Source organism: Meleagris gallopavo, chromosome 4 (genome assembly GCF_000146605.3).
Source record: "Meleagris gallopavo isolate NT-WF06-2002-E0010 breed Aviagen turkey brand Nicholas breeding stock chromosome 4, Turkey_5.1, whole genome shotgun sequence".
Lineage (NCBI taxonomy): Eukaryota > Metazoa > Chordata > Aves > Galliformes > Phasianidae > Meleagris > Meleagris gallopavo.
Genome location: NC_015014.2, coordinates 13,535,436 through 13,550,711, shown reverse-complemented (window position 1 = coordinate 13,550,711; position 15,276 = coordinate 13,535,436). Strand labels below are relative to the sequence as shown.

General features: G+C 43.9%; 1 protein-coding gene across 1 annotated transcript in view; it reads right to left on the bottom strand.

Annotated features, from left to right (window-relative positions):
- Positions 1–8,445: 8,445 nt before the first annotated feature.
- Positions 8,446–15,276, bottom strand: part of FHDC1 (FH2 domain containing 1) — a 29,535-nt gene continuing 22,704 nt past the window's right edge. The window contains 2 exon segments of the mRNA XM_010709556.3: positions 8,446–11,803; positions 14,304–14,468. Of these exon segments, the coding sequence (XP_010707858.2) occupies positions 9,761–11,803; positions 14,304–14,468 (2,208 nt within the window). The 3' untranslated portion in view covers positions 8,446–9,760.

Sequence of the window (15,276 nt, the reverse complement as noted above, 5' to 3'; positions counted from 1 at the left end):
CTGGAGCCTGAGCTCCAGCTGCCCATCTCTGTGTGACAGGGACATAAGAGCTGCTTAGAGGCACTCTGTTGTCACCTACCTCCAGCTTTAGCTAAATCCACCCCATCAGCCTCTCTTACCACAACATGAGATGATTTTTGATCATGGCCTATACCATTTCAAGACAATATTAAAAAACTTTACCACTTCTCTGCATTTGTTTTAATTTTAAAAAGCAACATGTCTTAAATACGTAATAGCAATTTTCATGAGTTCTGCACTTTGTCTTTGAAGGAGGAAAAGAGGATTTCTATTTTTTATGTTTGAATTTGAAAAAGGCCTCTTGACACCTTCACAGAAAGGGTAAACTCTTTGAAACAATGGCAGATCCCACGTAACGGTTGATGTGATGGAAGAGGCAAAAGCACTTGATTGCAGCTGGAGTAGAGTGGCTCCTTCAGCTGGGTTCAGCCCGCTGGCTTGAGCCAGCACTGTGGGAACTGGGATCCACTGGCAGCAGGACATGGTGTACAAAGATGACACCACAAGACTTTCTATCCATGATCAGACAGGAGAGAGAATACTGCTGGGAGAATCACAAAAGCAAAGAAGGAGAAGAGACACCAAAAGAAATTCTTAAAACCAACTCCTCCACGAACCTTCTGCTTCATCCCCCCTCCTCGTCTTGCAGGTTTTGCTGCGACAGAGTGAAGCATATGCACTTTGCCACCCCTCCTTGCTCCCCTGTAGGAAGCATCTTTGTCCTTAGGTCCCATAACACCAAAACGCATGCCCAGCTGGGCCACCCGAGAGCCTTTCCTGGGAGCTCCCTCTCGCAAAGCAGAGCTCTACATGACTCCATCCCTGTGGCAGGTGGTGGTGTCACCCAATGCCCTCCTCCCCCTGGCGCAGGAAGTGCTGCAAGTCTTCTCAGGCTGCAGTGACTCACGGCAGAAATGCCGGAGGTGGCTGAGGTGAAGCACAGCCCTGTGACTCACTCATGCTGGATCAACACCCCCAGCCCAGGCAGCCATCTTGGGGCCTTCCTCCCTCTTGCTCCAGTTGCCATAGCACAGGACTGTTTAACAACATCAATAAAGGAGACCTGGGATGAGGCCATCCGCGTGACAGCTCCCCGCAGGCACCACAGCAAAGGCATAGCGCTTAATTGAGTTGTCTCTCCTTTCTGGGGCACCCAGTGCAGCGAGTGGGGACACGTGCTCAAAAATGGGAGAAGGCTGGGTGGAAAAGTGTCCTCTTTCTAAGAGACCTTAACACATAGGAAATGGTCAATATGGACAAACAAGTTGAACTGAGAAGAGGTATCTAATCAGCATACACATCAGAGTAGCTCCAGGTTCCACACTAAGCTCTGCTTAAGGCAAGGAGGGGAGAAGAGGGGACAGGCTCAGAGCTCCCTTTTTAAAAGACATCAGTAAATAATCACTAGATGTTATCACTGCCTCTTTAATTACAGAATGCCTCCACTGGGAAAAGAAAGAGGTTTACTGAAAATAGCTTAAGGGTCAGCAGGAGAAGGGAGGAGAGCTGCAGGATGGCTGAAGGAGGCAACAAAGGGGTGAGCAGACGGGGCCTGTCTGTGTGAACACCTCCTGCCTGAGAGTGAGGAGCAGCAAGTATGGCGGCTTTGACATAGGATAGCTCTGGTGATGCCCAATGGTTTCAGGCTTCATAATTGGCCATTGAGCAGATACCTAATTAAAAACAAATGTTTAAACACAGACATTGTTTAGCTCTCAAACAACTCCCTCTGTCAAGCATGCTTTAATCCTGACAGAGAAAATGTTGGTCCCTAAGAGTGGCCTGGGAAACCACAGCAATAAAATCCAGACCAACCCCATTGAGCTTTCCTATGGCCCATCAAGCTCCTGTCCAACAGATTGTAAGAGCAAATTTGGGTCATCCCAGGCCAAAAGGACAGTAGAAGCCCTTCAGCTAGCATCCAGACCTCCTCCACAGCCCAGAGCCGCCATGTCAAACTGAGAGCAAAGCCAACGCAGGCAGAGGCCTGAGGCAGCCTGCCCAGTTCTAGCACTAGTCCCACTGCAGAATCATGGTTCTCTCCCTGCAAGGGCTGCCTCTAAGAAGCAGGAATCTGGTAACAGGAGCTGCCAGCTTGGCACACAGAGCCATAACAGATCCAGTTACCAGCAATTAGACGCTCCACCCCGATTAATTTGTGCTAGAAACACTAAGACGGTTCTAAACAGAAAGCTTTATAATCTGTTTGAACTATTTGCCAAAGGTTGGGATAAATTCTCTGTCATTTAAAATGTTGTATATTAAGGCTGGACATTTTATTCAGAGGTATTTACTGTAGGTTAAGTGAGATTTATTCAGAGAAGTAATTTCATCAAACAAGAGTTTGGACTCAGTCGCACAATGGCCCTCTATGATTACTCACATGCCCACCTTGCCAATTCATGCTGAATGTTGGAGCTATACATTCTTACCAGTCTCTGCTTTGCAGCCTTAACAATACCGTTGGTTGCTTTTTCGATTACAAAACATCTCTTGCTGCACTCCCACGTGCCCGTCTCTGATGGGTTACTTCTGCCACATCCCACGCTCTTTTGGATATCACTGCATGTGGGCTGGGGCCACCAGAGCCCTGGTCTCTGGGTGCTGGCATGAACCCTGTGGCCTTGTTTGAGCACTGATCTTCTCACTGTGGCCATCTCCATGCTGCCTTGCTCCACCTGAGGACAATCCTGAGTTCTGATCCCACTCCCTTCCCTTGCTACACGAGTGGTCTCACACCTTGGAGAAGTGACAAAGGCACCAGCAGGAGCTGCTATGTTCCATCCCACACTCCATCCACCAAATGACAAATCTCTGGCAACAGATTGCATCAAATCCTTCTGAGGAGCACAGATAGTTTTTTGTGCAATGAAAAATATTAGATAGATTTCTAGGGTTACCAGTTAGCTGCTGCTTTATGCACTTATGCTTAAACATATGAATTATTTAGGATAAACATGGTGGTTCTAAGAGTGGATACACTGAGTTCATTATCAAAGCCATGTTGCAAGGAAAGATGTGCAACTGAAATATCACATTTGTCAGGAGATGAGCTGCTTTGCCTTATCCTTATAAAAAGACATCCCATCCTAGAGTACACAAGGAAATCGTTGGGAACATTGACCGTAAATTATTATTATTGGTAAGCCCTTTAAGAACAGGGTAAGCAAACACCTGCCAGAAACATACAGCTGTAGCAAATGCTTCCCTGGGGCAAGGGCACAGCTGCTTCCTTCCCCAGTTCTCTCTGGGTCGTTGGGGGTACTGCCCTCAAAGCCTGCCCTGGGGTGAGCGATACTGCGCAGGCACACAGCATACACGAGTTAAAAGAGCTCAGAGCAAACAGCAGAGCCTGTGCTCTCCAACTACTGTGTACGCACTCAGTGCTCTCTGTTTGGTGCAGTGATTAGTCACTTGCACCAGAAGGAAAACTGAACACATTCTCCAAGAGCCATCTCTGGGCTTCTGCTCTTACAAAGAGGTCTTGGTCCTCACCATATAAGAGAAAAACAAAGCTGCTGCAGCCTCAGTCTGTACCATGAACACCTACATGCTAGGCTGAGATATGATGCAATTATTTTGCTTAGATGCGCAGGGAAACAGCACCCAACTGGCTGCACAAACCTTTTGTTTGTGGCACCGAGATCACAGGTGGGTGAGGCATTCCTGAGCTGAGCTGCTGATGTCCTTTCAATTAGGGCTTTACAGGACTGGAACCATGGAGCTAAATCACCCACACCTTTCACCTTTAGTTGGGCAGAATTTCCTCAGCCACCTCTGCAAAATTTCCCCATGTCCCCATGGGCTGCTCAGTATGGTGGGGTGCAGCATTAGCACTGAAAAGATGAGATATTGGGTGTTAGGAATTAAGTTGGATATTAGGAAAAACTTCTTCAGAGAGTGGCAAGCAGTGGCACAGGCTGCTCAGGGAGGTGGAGGAATCACCATCACTGGAGGTGTTCCAGAACCATGTGGATGTGGCACTGAGGGACATAGTTAGTGGGCATGGTGGGGGTGGGTTGATGGTTGGACTGGGTGATCTTGGTGGTCTTCTCCAACCTTTATGTTTCTGTAAGATGATTTGAGGTGATCTCTCTGCCTGGGGACAGCAACCTCCAGCAATTTGCTCTCAAGGACAAAACAGAGCTACAAAATACAGACTTGTAAATGTGAAAAAGAGTCACTTTCTGTTGCCCTATTCCCACCTCTTACTAGAAGCAGCAGGGAAAAGTGTCAGCTTGCAAGCTTTGCAGACAGTTGTTTGGAGAAAGGCGACCCATGGCAGAAAGGGAGAAAAAAAAATTAACAAAGGAGCAGAACAGCCATCAAAGACTGCAGAGACACAGAGAGAGCGGAATGGAGTGAGCTGAAGAGTACAGAAACACCACAGTGCGAAAGGGAAATAAAGAAGGGAGATGAGTTATTAGTAGAAGCCGGAAAATTTAATAGAGCAGGATGGAAAACTGTAACAGAGGAAATAGGAGTGGGAGGAAACAGTCATGGGATGTAAAGGGGCAAATACAGCTGTAAAAGGGTAGGGGAAAAAAAAAATACAAAACCACATTTACAATCATCCTTCATCCTGAAACAGGAAATTGAAGATTCGCACAGGGAATAGGTTTGAATCAGTTTAAATGTTGCATGAGAAATACTGGGAACAAAAACGTGGAGCTCGCAGTGTGTCCTTCCTCAGCACGAGAGCTGAAGTGGCTCCAGCAGTGCTTACTGGAGTGTTCTTTGCAGTTATGGAGCAAAGCCAGGTGCTGGGGACCCCTGGTTTCTCCAGGGGGCCATGCTTGTAGCTGGGTCAGCCAGGAACAGCCGACGCCCAGGGAAGCGTAAGGATAGTAATGATACAGAGAAAAGCTCCACATTCTTCTTGAAAACTTGTCTCAGCTCTGCCTGCTCATTTGTAGTCATCACGTTTTCCCTCTTACACGTTTCCCTCATTTCCACAGGAAGCACGCCAGTTACCAGATAGTAATTCAGAACTACTACTCATGCACGTGTCCATTTTAGAAATATATTCAATTCCTTCCTGAACTTGTTCTAGACCACCAAAAAGATGGAAACGTTTACTTTTTTGGAAGAAACTATTCAAAGTGCACACAGGCAATCCATTCATTTTTTCCCTGGAGCTCTAGGGCCCCTGCGTAGCTGAGAATTATTTGAAGCTACCAGCTCTGCTCGCTGGTCAAAATCCTATTGTTAAAAATAAAAAATAATTAAAAAAAAAACGGAGGTAGAGTTCATCTCTCTCCTCTGCTTGGCCCAAGAGGAGGCATCAAAACCTGTAATCCTTCATCCTCCCAAAGAAATAAGGATGGAACAGGGAAAAGAAGGGGCTATTGTTCAGACATGATCAAAAGCAGGAGACGCATCACTGTTCAAAGTGTGATTTGTGATCAAAGTGTGATCTAGAGAAGAGCTCACTGTTCAAAGGCAGCCTGTCCAGCACCCCTGCTTCAGATGGGGCAGAGGGTTCTCTGCAATGCCCCAATCTCTCCCCTCCCTCCCAACTAGGCCACCAACCAAGCACTTGCTCAACAGCTACAAACCTCATCACCATCTCTGGAATCAGTATAGTAGCATGGCCTCCACGCTCCCTGTAACTTAGTGCAGAAAGGAAGGGCATCAGCAGATGGACGGATATTTTGATTTGTTTTTAAAATCAGAGTTAAGTTTCTAGCTGAGACGGTGAGTGTTCTGCAGTCTCAGCTTTCAGCCTAGAAAGAGACAGAAGCCAACTATGCGGCAAGGAACCACATGGTGTTGACTGGAAGCAATTCTGTCCAAATGCAAGCAGCGGATGCTGGTGGTGATGACACGTGGAAGAGAAATGCTTGGTTGCCACGAGAGCTCTTCACGCATTCTTCGCCTCAGCATCATGCACTTTGCTGTTGCTGGGCTGTTTCCGCAGATGCCAGCCCTCTCAGCACACAAGATTTCCAGAAGGCATCTTTCAGCTAGGAGAACCAGACTGATTTTTATTGGCTTACCAGCAATAAAAAAAGCAATCTATTTCTGGCTGTTTAGATAGTGACGTGGCTAAAACAAACGCCTTTGTTTCCAGCAGCTGCTAACAATACCTGCAGGGAGCTGTTCCCAAGGCAGTTATCTCTGGCACCGGCAGCAGTAGGATGTAAACAGCATGTATCAAGCTAATGGAAAACACTGAGTGGCCAAATTTGAAAGGATCTGCATTTAGCTGGGCCCCTCTCGCCGGGATTGCGTTCTCACAGCAGCAGCAAAGACGCCTTCTGGAGGACAGCTCTCCCAGGCACGTGGGGATGCAGTTCCAGCCAGGGCAGGACAACTCGGGGTCAGTAGCCAGCCAGCACATGCTGTGATTCACTCCCAACCCAGAGCTCACTTGTGCATGGCTAGGTCAGAGCCAACGGGCAGTACTCTGCATCCGTCCACACGAGAGTCTAAGATGAGAGAGATACCAGTGGGTTATTTTGAATGACATAGTCCGGACTTGTACACTGTGGGAGGCGTGATGGGAACTCTTTCTGTCTCTCCTGATAATTTAATGAGCTGTTGTAACGAAGGATGCAGTGAGCCCCTCATTTATATGCAGTTCCCACATGAGATGTGAATATTAAATTCCTCCAAGTATGAATCAGCATCTCTCCTCCCACAGCTCGTTCCCCTATCTCGCAATCTGCAGCAGCTCCACAGCCCCAGATGCCCTCATGTCCCCCCGGGCTCCGCGACTTCACCATCACCCTGAGAGCCATCAAAGGAGATGGACTCGCCTCTGATGATGACAAGCATCTGCTGCTCGGCACAACAAAGCCCGAAAAAAGTACTCATGTCTTTCTTCAAACCCGCTTGCAGCCCCACAGCCTGTTAGTGTTCGGGAAAATCTCATGACATGGGAAATTAAACCTACAGGGCACCGCTGGCTCTGACAGCTGGTAGTTTAAATAATGAATTGGTAATCATAAACCCTTTTGAAATCAAAATGAAGCTTAAAAAGGGAAAAACCAACTTTTGAGACACACCTTTTGATGGCGAAGGGCTTTCCCACGTAGATTCCATCAGCAGCCGTCACTCAGTGCTGGCAGACAGCAGGTGCGTGCTGCTCCATGCGGGAGAGCCGCACTCACCTAACGAGAAAAGTCAGGGGCTGAACGAGTTTGCAAATAGCAGCAATTCCAGTCCAAAAACCATTCCCATAGCAGAGGGGAGGAAGTACTCCCTGAGGACAAGCAGGCTGGCTGCCTTTCTTTTCTTTTTTTTTTTTTCTTATGCAAAAAAGCAGGAAAAAAATCACAGGAAAATGGGATGGAAGGTAAAACTTCAGAATTACAGTGCAGAAATCACCACCTGCTCCTGCAAGACAGGCTGTTCTTTATTTGCGAAGCCCTGGGAGCTGTAAACTGGGATTTCCCAATAAAGTGTGCTAAGCTAAAAGGCATGAAGATAGTGACAGATCCAGACTTGTTACTGCCATGAACATTCGTCTTGGCCACAGCACACAACGCATACACAAGGCGCTGCATCCACCACCTAATACCTTTCATGTTCTACCCGGGCCTGTGCAGAAAGCCCTGCCTCAGGAACATTCAGCATCTGAGTACAAAAACAAGCCTCCTATTTCAAACGCCAGAATTTCTGCTGCAAAGCCCTTTCTTTGGGGATTTTCCCACAGGTACCTACAACCAGTCTCCAGTTGCGGGGGATCTCCAGGACCAAAGCCAAAAGTACAACAAGAAAGAGAAAGATGAAGCCCATACCCAGAAATGGGAACTTTATTAAACTACCGAGTTACTCCGAAATGTATAAATGTTCCATTAAATACATTCAGTTTTCTTTTACACAGATTTATAGAAATTTACATATACCAAAACACATTTAAATTATTTTTCAAGCTTGCTACCAATAAAAGTTTGGTTGCTTTTTTCTTTTTTTCTTAATAAAGGAGAAGAGTCAATTATCTGCTCTTGCAGATGTGCATACATACACACAGATACAAATAAGGAGAAGGGAGATGCTTTTCTTTCATGTAGCCCACAAGGGAGGCAGCATTCAAAAAGCTTATGCGGGGTTTCAAGCAAAAATTCACCCTTACCAAAAAGTGGGCTATATAAATTCTCCCCGTGGGACAGACTCAAACAAGAGGCCCTATGTAATACTTTGTGTTTGGGTACAATGTCTGCAGTAAGACATCATGAAACACTAAGGGCCGCTTGCCAACTTCAAAAGACAAAGGTAGCTGTCCTTGATACTAGCCCTTGAGATGCGCATGAGCAATTAAACGGCTCATTCTCACTGAGCTATACACTTCCAGCACTGAGGGATAGAGTGGAGAAGCAGATCTACCCTAAGCCACTTGTCTGAAGAGATTTCCTTTTTATTTTATTCCTGTTTTTATTATTAAATGAGGCTTCATTTGTGAGTGAGTGGAAAGGCAACTCCTTAAATAGGATGCTCAGGAGAACACTGATCAGCTTCCCCACCTACAAACATTTCCCTTAGGAATATGCATAGCACGCTGAACAAGTTCTCCCTCATTCTCCGTACCTTAGACTAGCAAGACATGAAAATTTGTATCCGCAGGAAAAAGGAGGTGTTTTTATTTGTAAAAAGCTTATCAAATACTAGTTTAAGTCATCCTTTGGAGTATTTAAACATTAAAAACCACATTTGAAGCAACGAAGGAAGTCTACAAAAACATTGTCATGCGTAAGATCCGTCTTTCATGCTAAATATTCATATTGAAAAGGAGAGGAGGGGACAGGGAAACCGATGGCTCAATCAGAGCCATTGCAACATTCAAGTAATTTGGTAATACATAAACCAGTGGAAACATAGAATAGCAAGAAAGTGCTCAGCACTACAACGCAGCCTTCAAGAGCTGAACTGCAAACATCCTTGATATGTATCATAAATATATGGCACTTCTGTATGACCAAATGCTGGCAAGTTTGCTTGTGACTGGAACAAGTCAGATGAGGAGTAGTCATCATCCCAATGGTTACTGGTGGCCCTTCCAATGGGCACGGCCTCCAGCCGTGAAGCACCAGCCCTATCTACTTATGCATGCAAGACAATGCTGCCACATTCCTGGAGAATAAGCCTCCTGGCCAGCAGAAAGCTTTCTCCAGACACACGTACACATTCATAAAACATGCTAAAAATTCTTCGGTTAGGTTAAAGACAGCCACAAACAGCAAATATCCCGTTTTACTATTTTTTGGCCAGCAGTTCCCAGCTTGTCCAATTGCCAGCAATGGACTTTGCAACAGGCAAAAAAGAGTTCCTGAATCCAAGGCAGTAGAAACAATGTAAAGCACAATCACCTACATTCATTTTCAGTACTGTTCCACAGGATTCTCTCTGATGTTGAATAAGAAACCAACCAACACAAATGCTTGAGCCCCGGGAAGAATTTCATGTACACAAAAACTGGCCTTAATCCACGTTTTCTGTCAGAAAGCATTTCATCCCATAGCTTAACTTCTTTAAACTTTTTGGCTTTTGGTGACCTTCCATATCACAAATGCTCAAAGACTTGCTGCTACACTCTTATTCCATCACAGTAGCTTCAAACACATTCAAATTCTTAACAGAGGATGTAGACCAGAACACAACCAGTTGTCCTTTTCCAGTGGTGTGCGGTACGCTGAAGAGCACGTGATGCCGCTTATCAGCAATGTTACTGCTTTAAGGAATTCCTCAACAGAGACATCCAGTGCAAGAGACATTCCAAGATTCAAAAAACCTCTCCTTACTTCAATAACGGCTTTAGTATTTTACCAAATGTGGTCCGGTTTGCATCTTTCATTTTAAGAGAAGACTTGTCCAATGCCCCCTGCTCCTTTGGTGAAGTCTCTGCTTTCGGGCTGACAGTGTCTCCCTGGAGGATGCTTTTTCCAAACACTCTGGCACTATTTGCTCTCTTTAAAGTACTCCCTACATTCTCCTTTGGATTCAGATCATCAGAGGTTGCTGCTGGCTTCACTTTAGGCAGCCTTTGGGACACAGATCTGGTGATGCCTGGAGGTTTGGATGAGGTGGAGAGATCCACTTTTGCACGCTTTGAAGAAGAAGCCACTGTATTTCTTGCAAAGCTGGGGACACTGGATGGTGTTTTGGGAGCACTGACAGGGCTAACTTTGGTGTCATCTACAGGGGTCTGGGGTTTTACACTGGAGCGACACATCTTTGACTCATCCGTCTTTGACTTTGCAGTACTCCTAACAGGTTTAGAGCCTGGCTTCTTGAAAGCAACTCTGTCTCTCTCAAAATGCGCACTGCTTGAGGTGACAGTCCCCCTCTGTAACCTCGGCTCTTCTACTGACATACTATGCCTGTAAGGACTTCTTGGCACTGTGTCTGTCGTGCCTCGGACAGAGCTGCGACGAGACAGGCGGCTTTCCACTGTACTAGTCTCACGAAGTGCCGGCTTGGCTTCTGGCTTTTTCACACTGCTTGGTGCTTTGTTTGACCGAGAAATAGGCACCACTTTCCTCATACTTTCATTCTCAGAGGCATTCAAGGTTCTAACAGGTCTGGAAGAAGCTGTGTGGCTAGGGCGAGTGCTACTGGATTTTGAGGAACTTGGAGATCTGTCTTTCAGAGAGTTTCTCTTTGGTCCTACAGGGTCTTTGTTTTTAACAGATTTTTCTTTAGAAAGCGCGTGTTTGCTGTTGGCATCATCCTTATCATTTGTGGAAGCATGAAGAGACAGATCCTTAGCAGAAGCTGAATTGAGGTTTGGGAAGAGTGTTCTAGGCCTGTACTGAGCACCATTCACAGAAGAGCGTGTTTTGCCAACCTCACTTCTTACTTCATTGCCTGCTGATTTAAAATCGTTCCCCTCTTCAGAGTCCAATGTCAAAGAACAGTCAGTGGTAGTATCTGACACATAGAACATTGGCCCATCTTCCCTACTTCCTGAAACACTTGTGTCCATCGACACAGGGCTGCTGCTGCCAGGCTCTGAAGTTTCACTCTTGCAACCCACTGCCTTGCCTTTATGGCTGTGAGCCTCTCTGGAGCTTCTGCAAGCTGGAGGCAGATCGTCATCAGCAGTGCTAAGGGAATGCAAACTTAGATCATCTAGAGTCTCCACATCCGTTCCACCGACATCCTCTAAATATATTAGAGGCATATCCTCTGCTGGCTTTGCTCCTTGAATATCAAACTTCCTTAATCCTTTAACAAGTTCGTGCTCCTCAATTGCAAGGGCCAGAGCATTTATATCAGCAGACTCCTCACAAGAGGCATTGGAAGCATGCATGTTGCAGTTGGTGCTTCGCTGTGGATAATGGGCATTGGTGGTTGAGCTACCAAAGTGATTGGACTGTGCTGGACGCAACTGCAGCAGATCACTACTTTTCCCTTTGGTTTCAGACTGTTGGTGTAAGTGCAAGGTATTTAAATTGGGATCCCTAGTTTCTTTGGATTCAGTCCAGGCTACATTGGGTCTTACTTGTCGGGTGTTTGCACGGGGAAGGCTGTTAAATTTATTGGGATCCTCTTCTTTTGAAATTTCCAGGAAACTCTGCAGCTCTCTGTCTGCAGTAATCCCCAGAGAAAGTCGAGAGCGTTTGGAATTGGGGTTTCTGTATGAAGGGCTTTGAGGTCTCTGCTGCAAGAAGGGAAGAAACTCTTCGAGTCCTTTTTTGGCCAACATTTCCACATCATTTTCACTGCTGCTCCGTCCAAAGCTTCCAAGCTCTCCAGCAGCCCAGGATCGACGTTTCTCCTCCAGCTCCTTTCGCCTTTGCAGATGATAAAGTTCCTGGATCTCTCGTTCCCTGTTTTCCTGACAAGGAAATGCATAAATCCATGTTACAGAGGACAGCATTCTATGCATGAGAACAAGTTACACGGCTTTATCTTTCTCTTTACTTCCTCCTATCAAAGTTAGTTCCTACTGCTATCACTCTCTCTCCACCCCCAATACATACACACAAAAATTCACCATGGCAACCAGTCTGCAATCATTAACCATATGGACTGCAGTTCCCTGCATAACTAATGCTGGAGGCATATCAGTCCAATTAACATAAGAAAAAAAATGCACAAGTCCCCACAGAGCCTGAAAATGCGATCTATCAAACCCAACTAGCTTTTATGTCCAAGCAAAGAATTGTTGCTATATACGGAGATGTTCAAGTCCATGCTCAGTAGGTTTAGAGAGAGCAGTTTTATCTGTTGAGTAAACTTCCAGGTGAGCATTATATTCTTATTTTAAAACAAACTTGTCTGACAAGCATGTAGTCACTGCGTTCTTTCCATCCTCCCATACTACAACAACTGTTATTGAAGCAGCAAGTGGAGTTTCCAAGGGTTGCTGTTTACTCCCAACTTGAACATAACAGGTTAGAAACTTTATGAAAAGACATGACTTGCATACAAAAGCAAATGAAAAAGCCTGCACAATGTCTCACGATCATTACTTAGACATCAACTGATGCCACTTCACCTCATACCAGTTTTGAATCTCTTCTTCGCTGTTGGCTTCAAAAATTGACAACTACAGCACAGAAGGCAGGCCAGAGATTTTGGTAGCTATGCTGAGGGGCTGAGGTTTAGAAAGACATAGAAAGAGGCAGTTTGTGTTTGAAAGACCACATAGTAACACCTTTCTGCTATAATCATTAGCAGTAGTTTACTATGAACAACTTCAACTGACACCTCTAGGCTTCAGATTTTATCTAAGTTAAACTTGAGAAAATAACCTGGAAAGTTCAACAGAAATGAAGAACCAGGTTTTCTTCAGCCAGTACAGCTGCAGCAAAAGAAGAGGAAGGTCTAGCCTTCATAAAGGATTCAAAAATTACAGTTCTCCAGCATATTAATTTTGTTCTCAGAAAGCCTACATGGCTGTTTAAAAAAATCCCCACACACCTTTATTGATCTGAAGCACTGTTTAGTTTGATTTTCCCATTGTTGTGACAACAGAAGAACTGAACAACTATAAACAGTTGCCTGAAAGCTTCTAGTAAACATAAGTCTAATGTTGAAGCTCTTTTTTATGAGTGAGTTAATCTACACCTCTTAACTGGGATTTGAGATGACACAGGGCTGTGAAAGATAAGATGTGTTAGAGACCTCAGAAACTCAACAGATAGAAAGGATAAAGAAAAACTTGCATTTCAGGAAAAATGTGTCAGGAAGCCTTCTTTCACAGGTATGGGATTACAGGATTAACTCTTGACTAACACTAAAGCTTAACTTCAAATATCCTATTGTAAAGCAAAATAGTTAATAATCGTTGCAGATACTATGTTCCTGTTCTACGTTAGACACAGAACATTTTAGCTTCTATATGTTTATGGAGGTTTTATTCAAATGATAAACCTATTTTAAACACTCATGAGCACGTTCTAAAATTGCAAAAACAAAAAATGTTTTTAACACATGAGATACACACAATTGGTTTATACCATCGTGGTATAAACCATCTTTTTTGACTGCTGGCTCTGCTGTCCACATGTTACATTCATTTCTCGGAACTTCAGTCCTTATTCTGAATCGTTCCATTAATGTTTTAGGTTAATCCTCACAAAATATTTAGCAAGAAAATCTTTTCAGTATTTGCAAATAAGAGAGTAATTTATCATTTCTGACCAGTTTCTATATGGATAAGAAAAGCAATCCCCATCAGGCCTTGAAGTAACAGCTATCCATCAACCACTTGTATGCAACGTGTGATTATGAATTAAATCCTCAATTCCAAATGACTGAACATGTCCTTTGTAACATGCACGAAGTCACCTCCCATTAAGAAGTCTGCAAGAATTACTACCATTTCATTTAATATATTTGTATATTATTCACATGTATAACCACATTCTGGGTGGTAGAGGGTAAGCTAGAGGTACAACATGCATGTTAGCTGAACTTTCAGTTAGCTTGCTACTTACTAATCAGAAAAGTTTTTCTCTCTTTTTAAACAAAAGATTTTACGAAAACTGCTATCAACTGCAGATTACATAAGGCAGAAAAGCAAATCTGTGGATCCACTTAATTCATGCTATTTATAAAGTCCTAAAAAATATTTCTAACGATAGGCAGACTTTTCTGAACAAAAATTGTAACCAATGCTCACACTTTTGTGAGTTTTCACCCACAAAAAGCATTTAAAAGACCAATGTAGCCAATGCCGTCACCATTTTAATAAGTAGATCAAATACCACAAGATGCAAAGCATCCCTTACACAGAAAACTATTAATTCATGTGAACCAGTATTTATTTCAAAAGAGTGAGAATCTCATTCTGCACTAAACAGCCTTATGGCAAGCTTAACAGTGCTTACCTTAACAGCCTTGTTGAATCTTAAGCAGAAGTCCCTAAATATCTGGAAACATTCATCCAACTTCATAGTTTCTTTGTCCTCACAGAAAAAGTCAATGAGAGCATTTCCTTCCTTTTCTAATTCTTGTTTCTGGTGTTCTAGCTCCTTTAGATGTCTCACAGCAAACTGCAGCAAAGAACATAAAATGGCAGACAGAAAAATTTAAGTAACAAAAGTAGATGTGTATATTAGGAGCTTATGTGTATATTAGGAGCTCGTGTTTCATCCTAGAAGTTTTTGCAGATGCCTGAAAATTAAGACTTTGAGGAAGAACTTCTATTAATCAAAGGAAACTTTCTGTCATTTCAGCAAAATGAGGAAAGAAGGTCAAGGAAAATGCATCAATCAACATGAAAATTCTAGTGAATAGGATACAAACTGGGCAAGAGTTCAGAACTTTGAGGAGCAGAACTGCTTAAAGGAACAACCACTGAATTTTTTGTCTCCCCAGTCTGCATCACCAGTCGTTCACTGCCATCCTTGCACAACACCACATCTGAGAACAAATTTGACTCAAAATAACCTGGTGGAGAAAGCTTATTTCAAGACAAATCAGCTTTTTTAATAATAATTCACGACCCCCTAAAGATTTTTCATGCTGCAGCACTGGATTGCGACTAGACAGCTGGAGGCACAAGTGACCACTTAAGACAACTTGCTGCCAGGAAGTTACTTGGCAAATTATGCTGGTCGGGTAGAAACAAATCTGACTGGTTAGCATTTAGGGGGAAAAAAAAAATGGATTGAAGATAAACTGGACAATTGACAAGAGCATACATAGAAAATAAGTTCCTCCCACATATTTCAGTAATTTATTCATGAGGATGAGATAATGAAAGCTGACTTTTAATCAGCTTGGTTATGACTTATAATTTAAAAACAAAAACCGGAAGTCTTTATATGTAAGGTATGCATTTATAAAATGTTTTTTTTT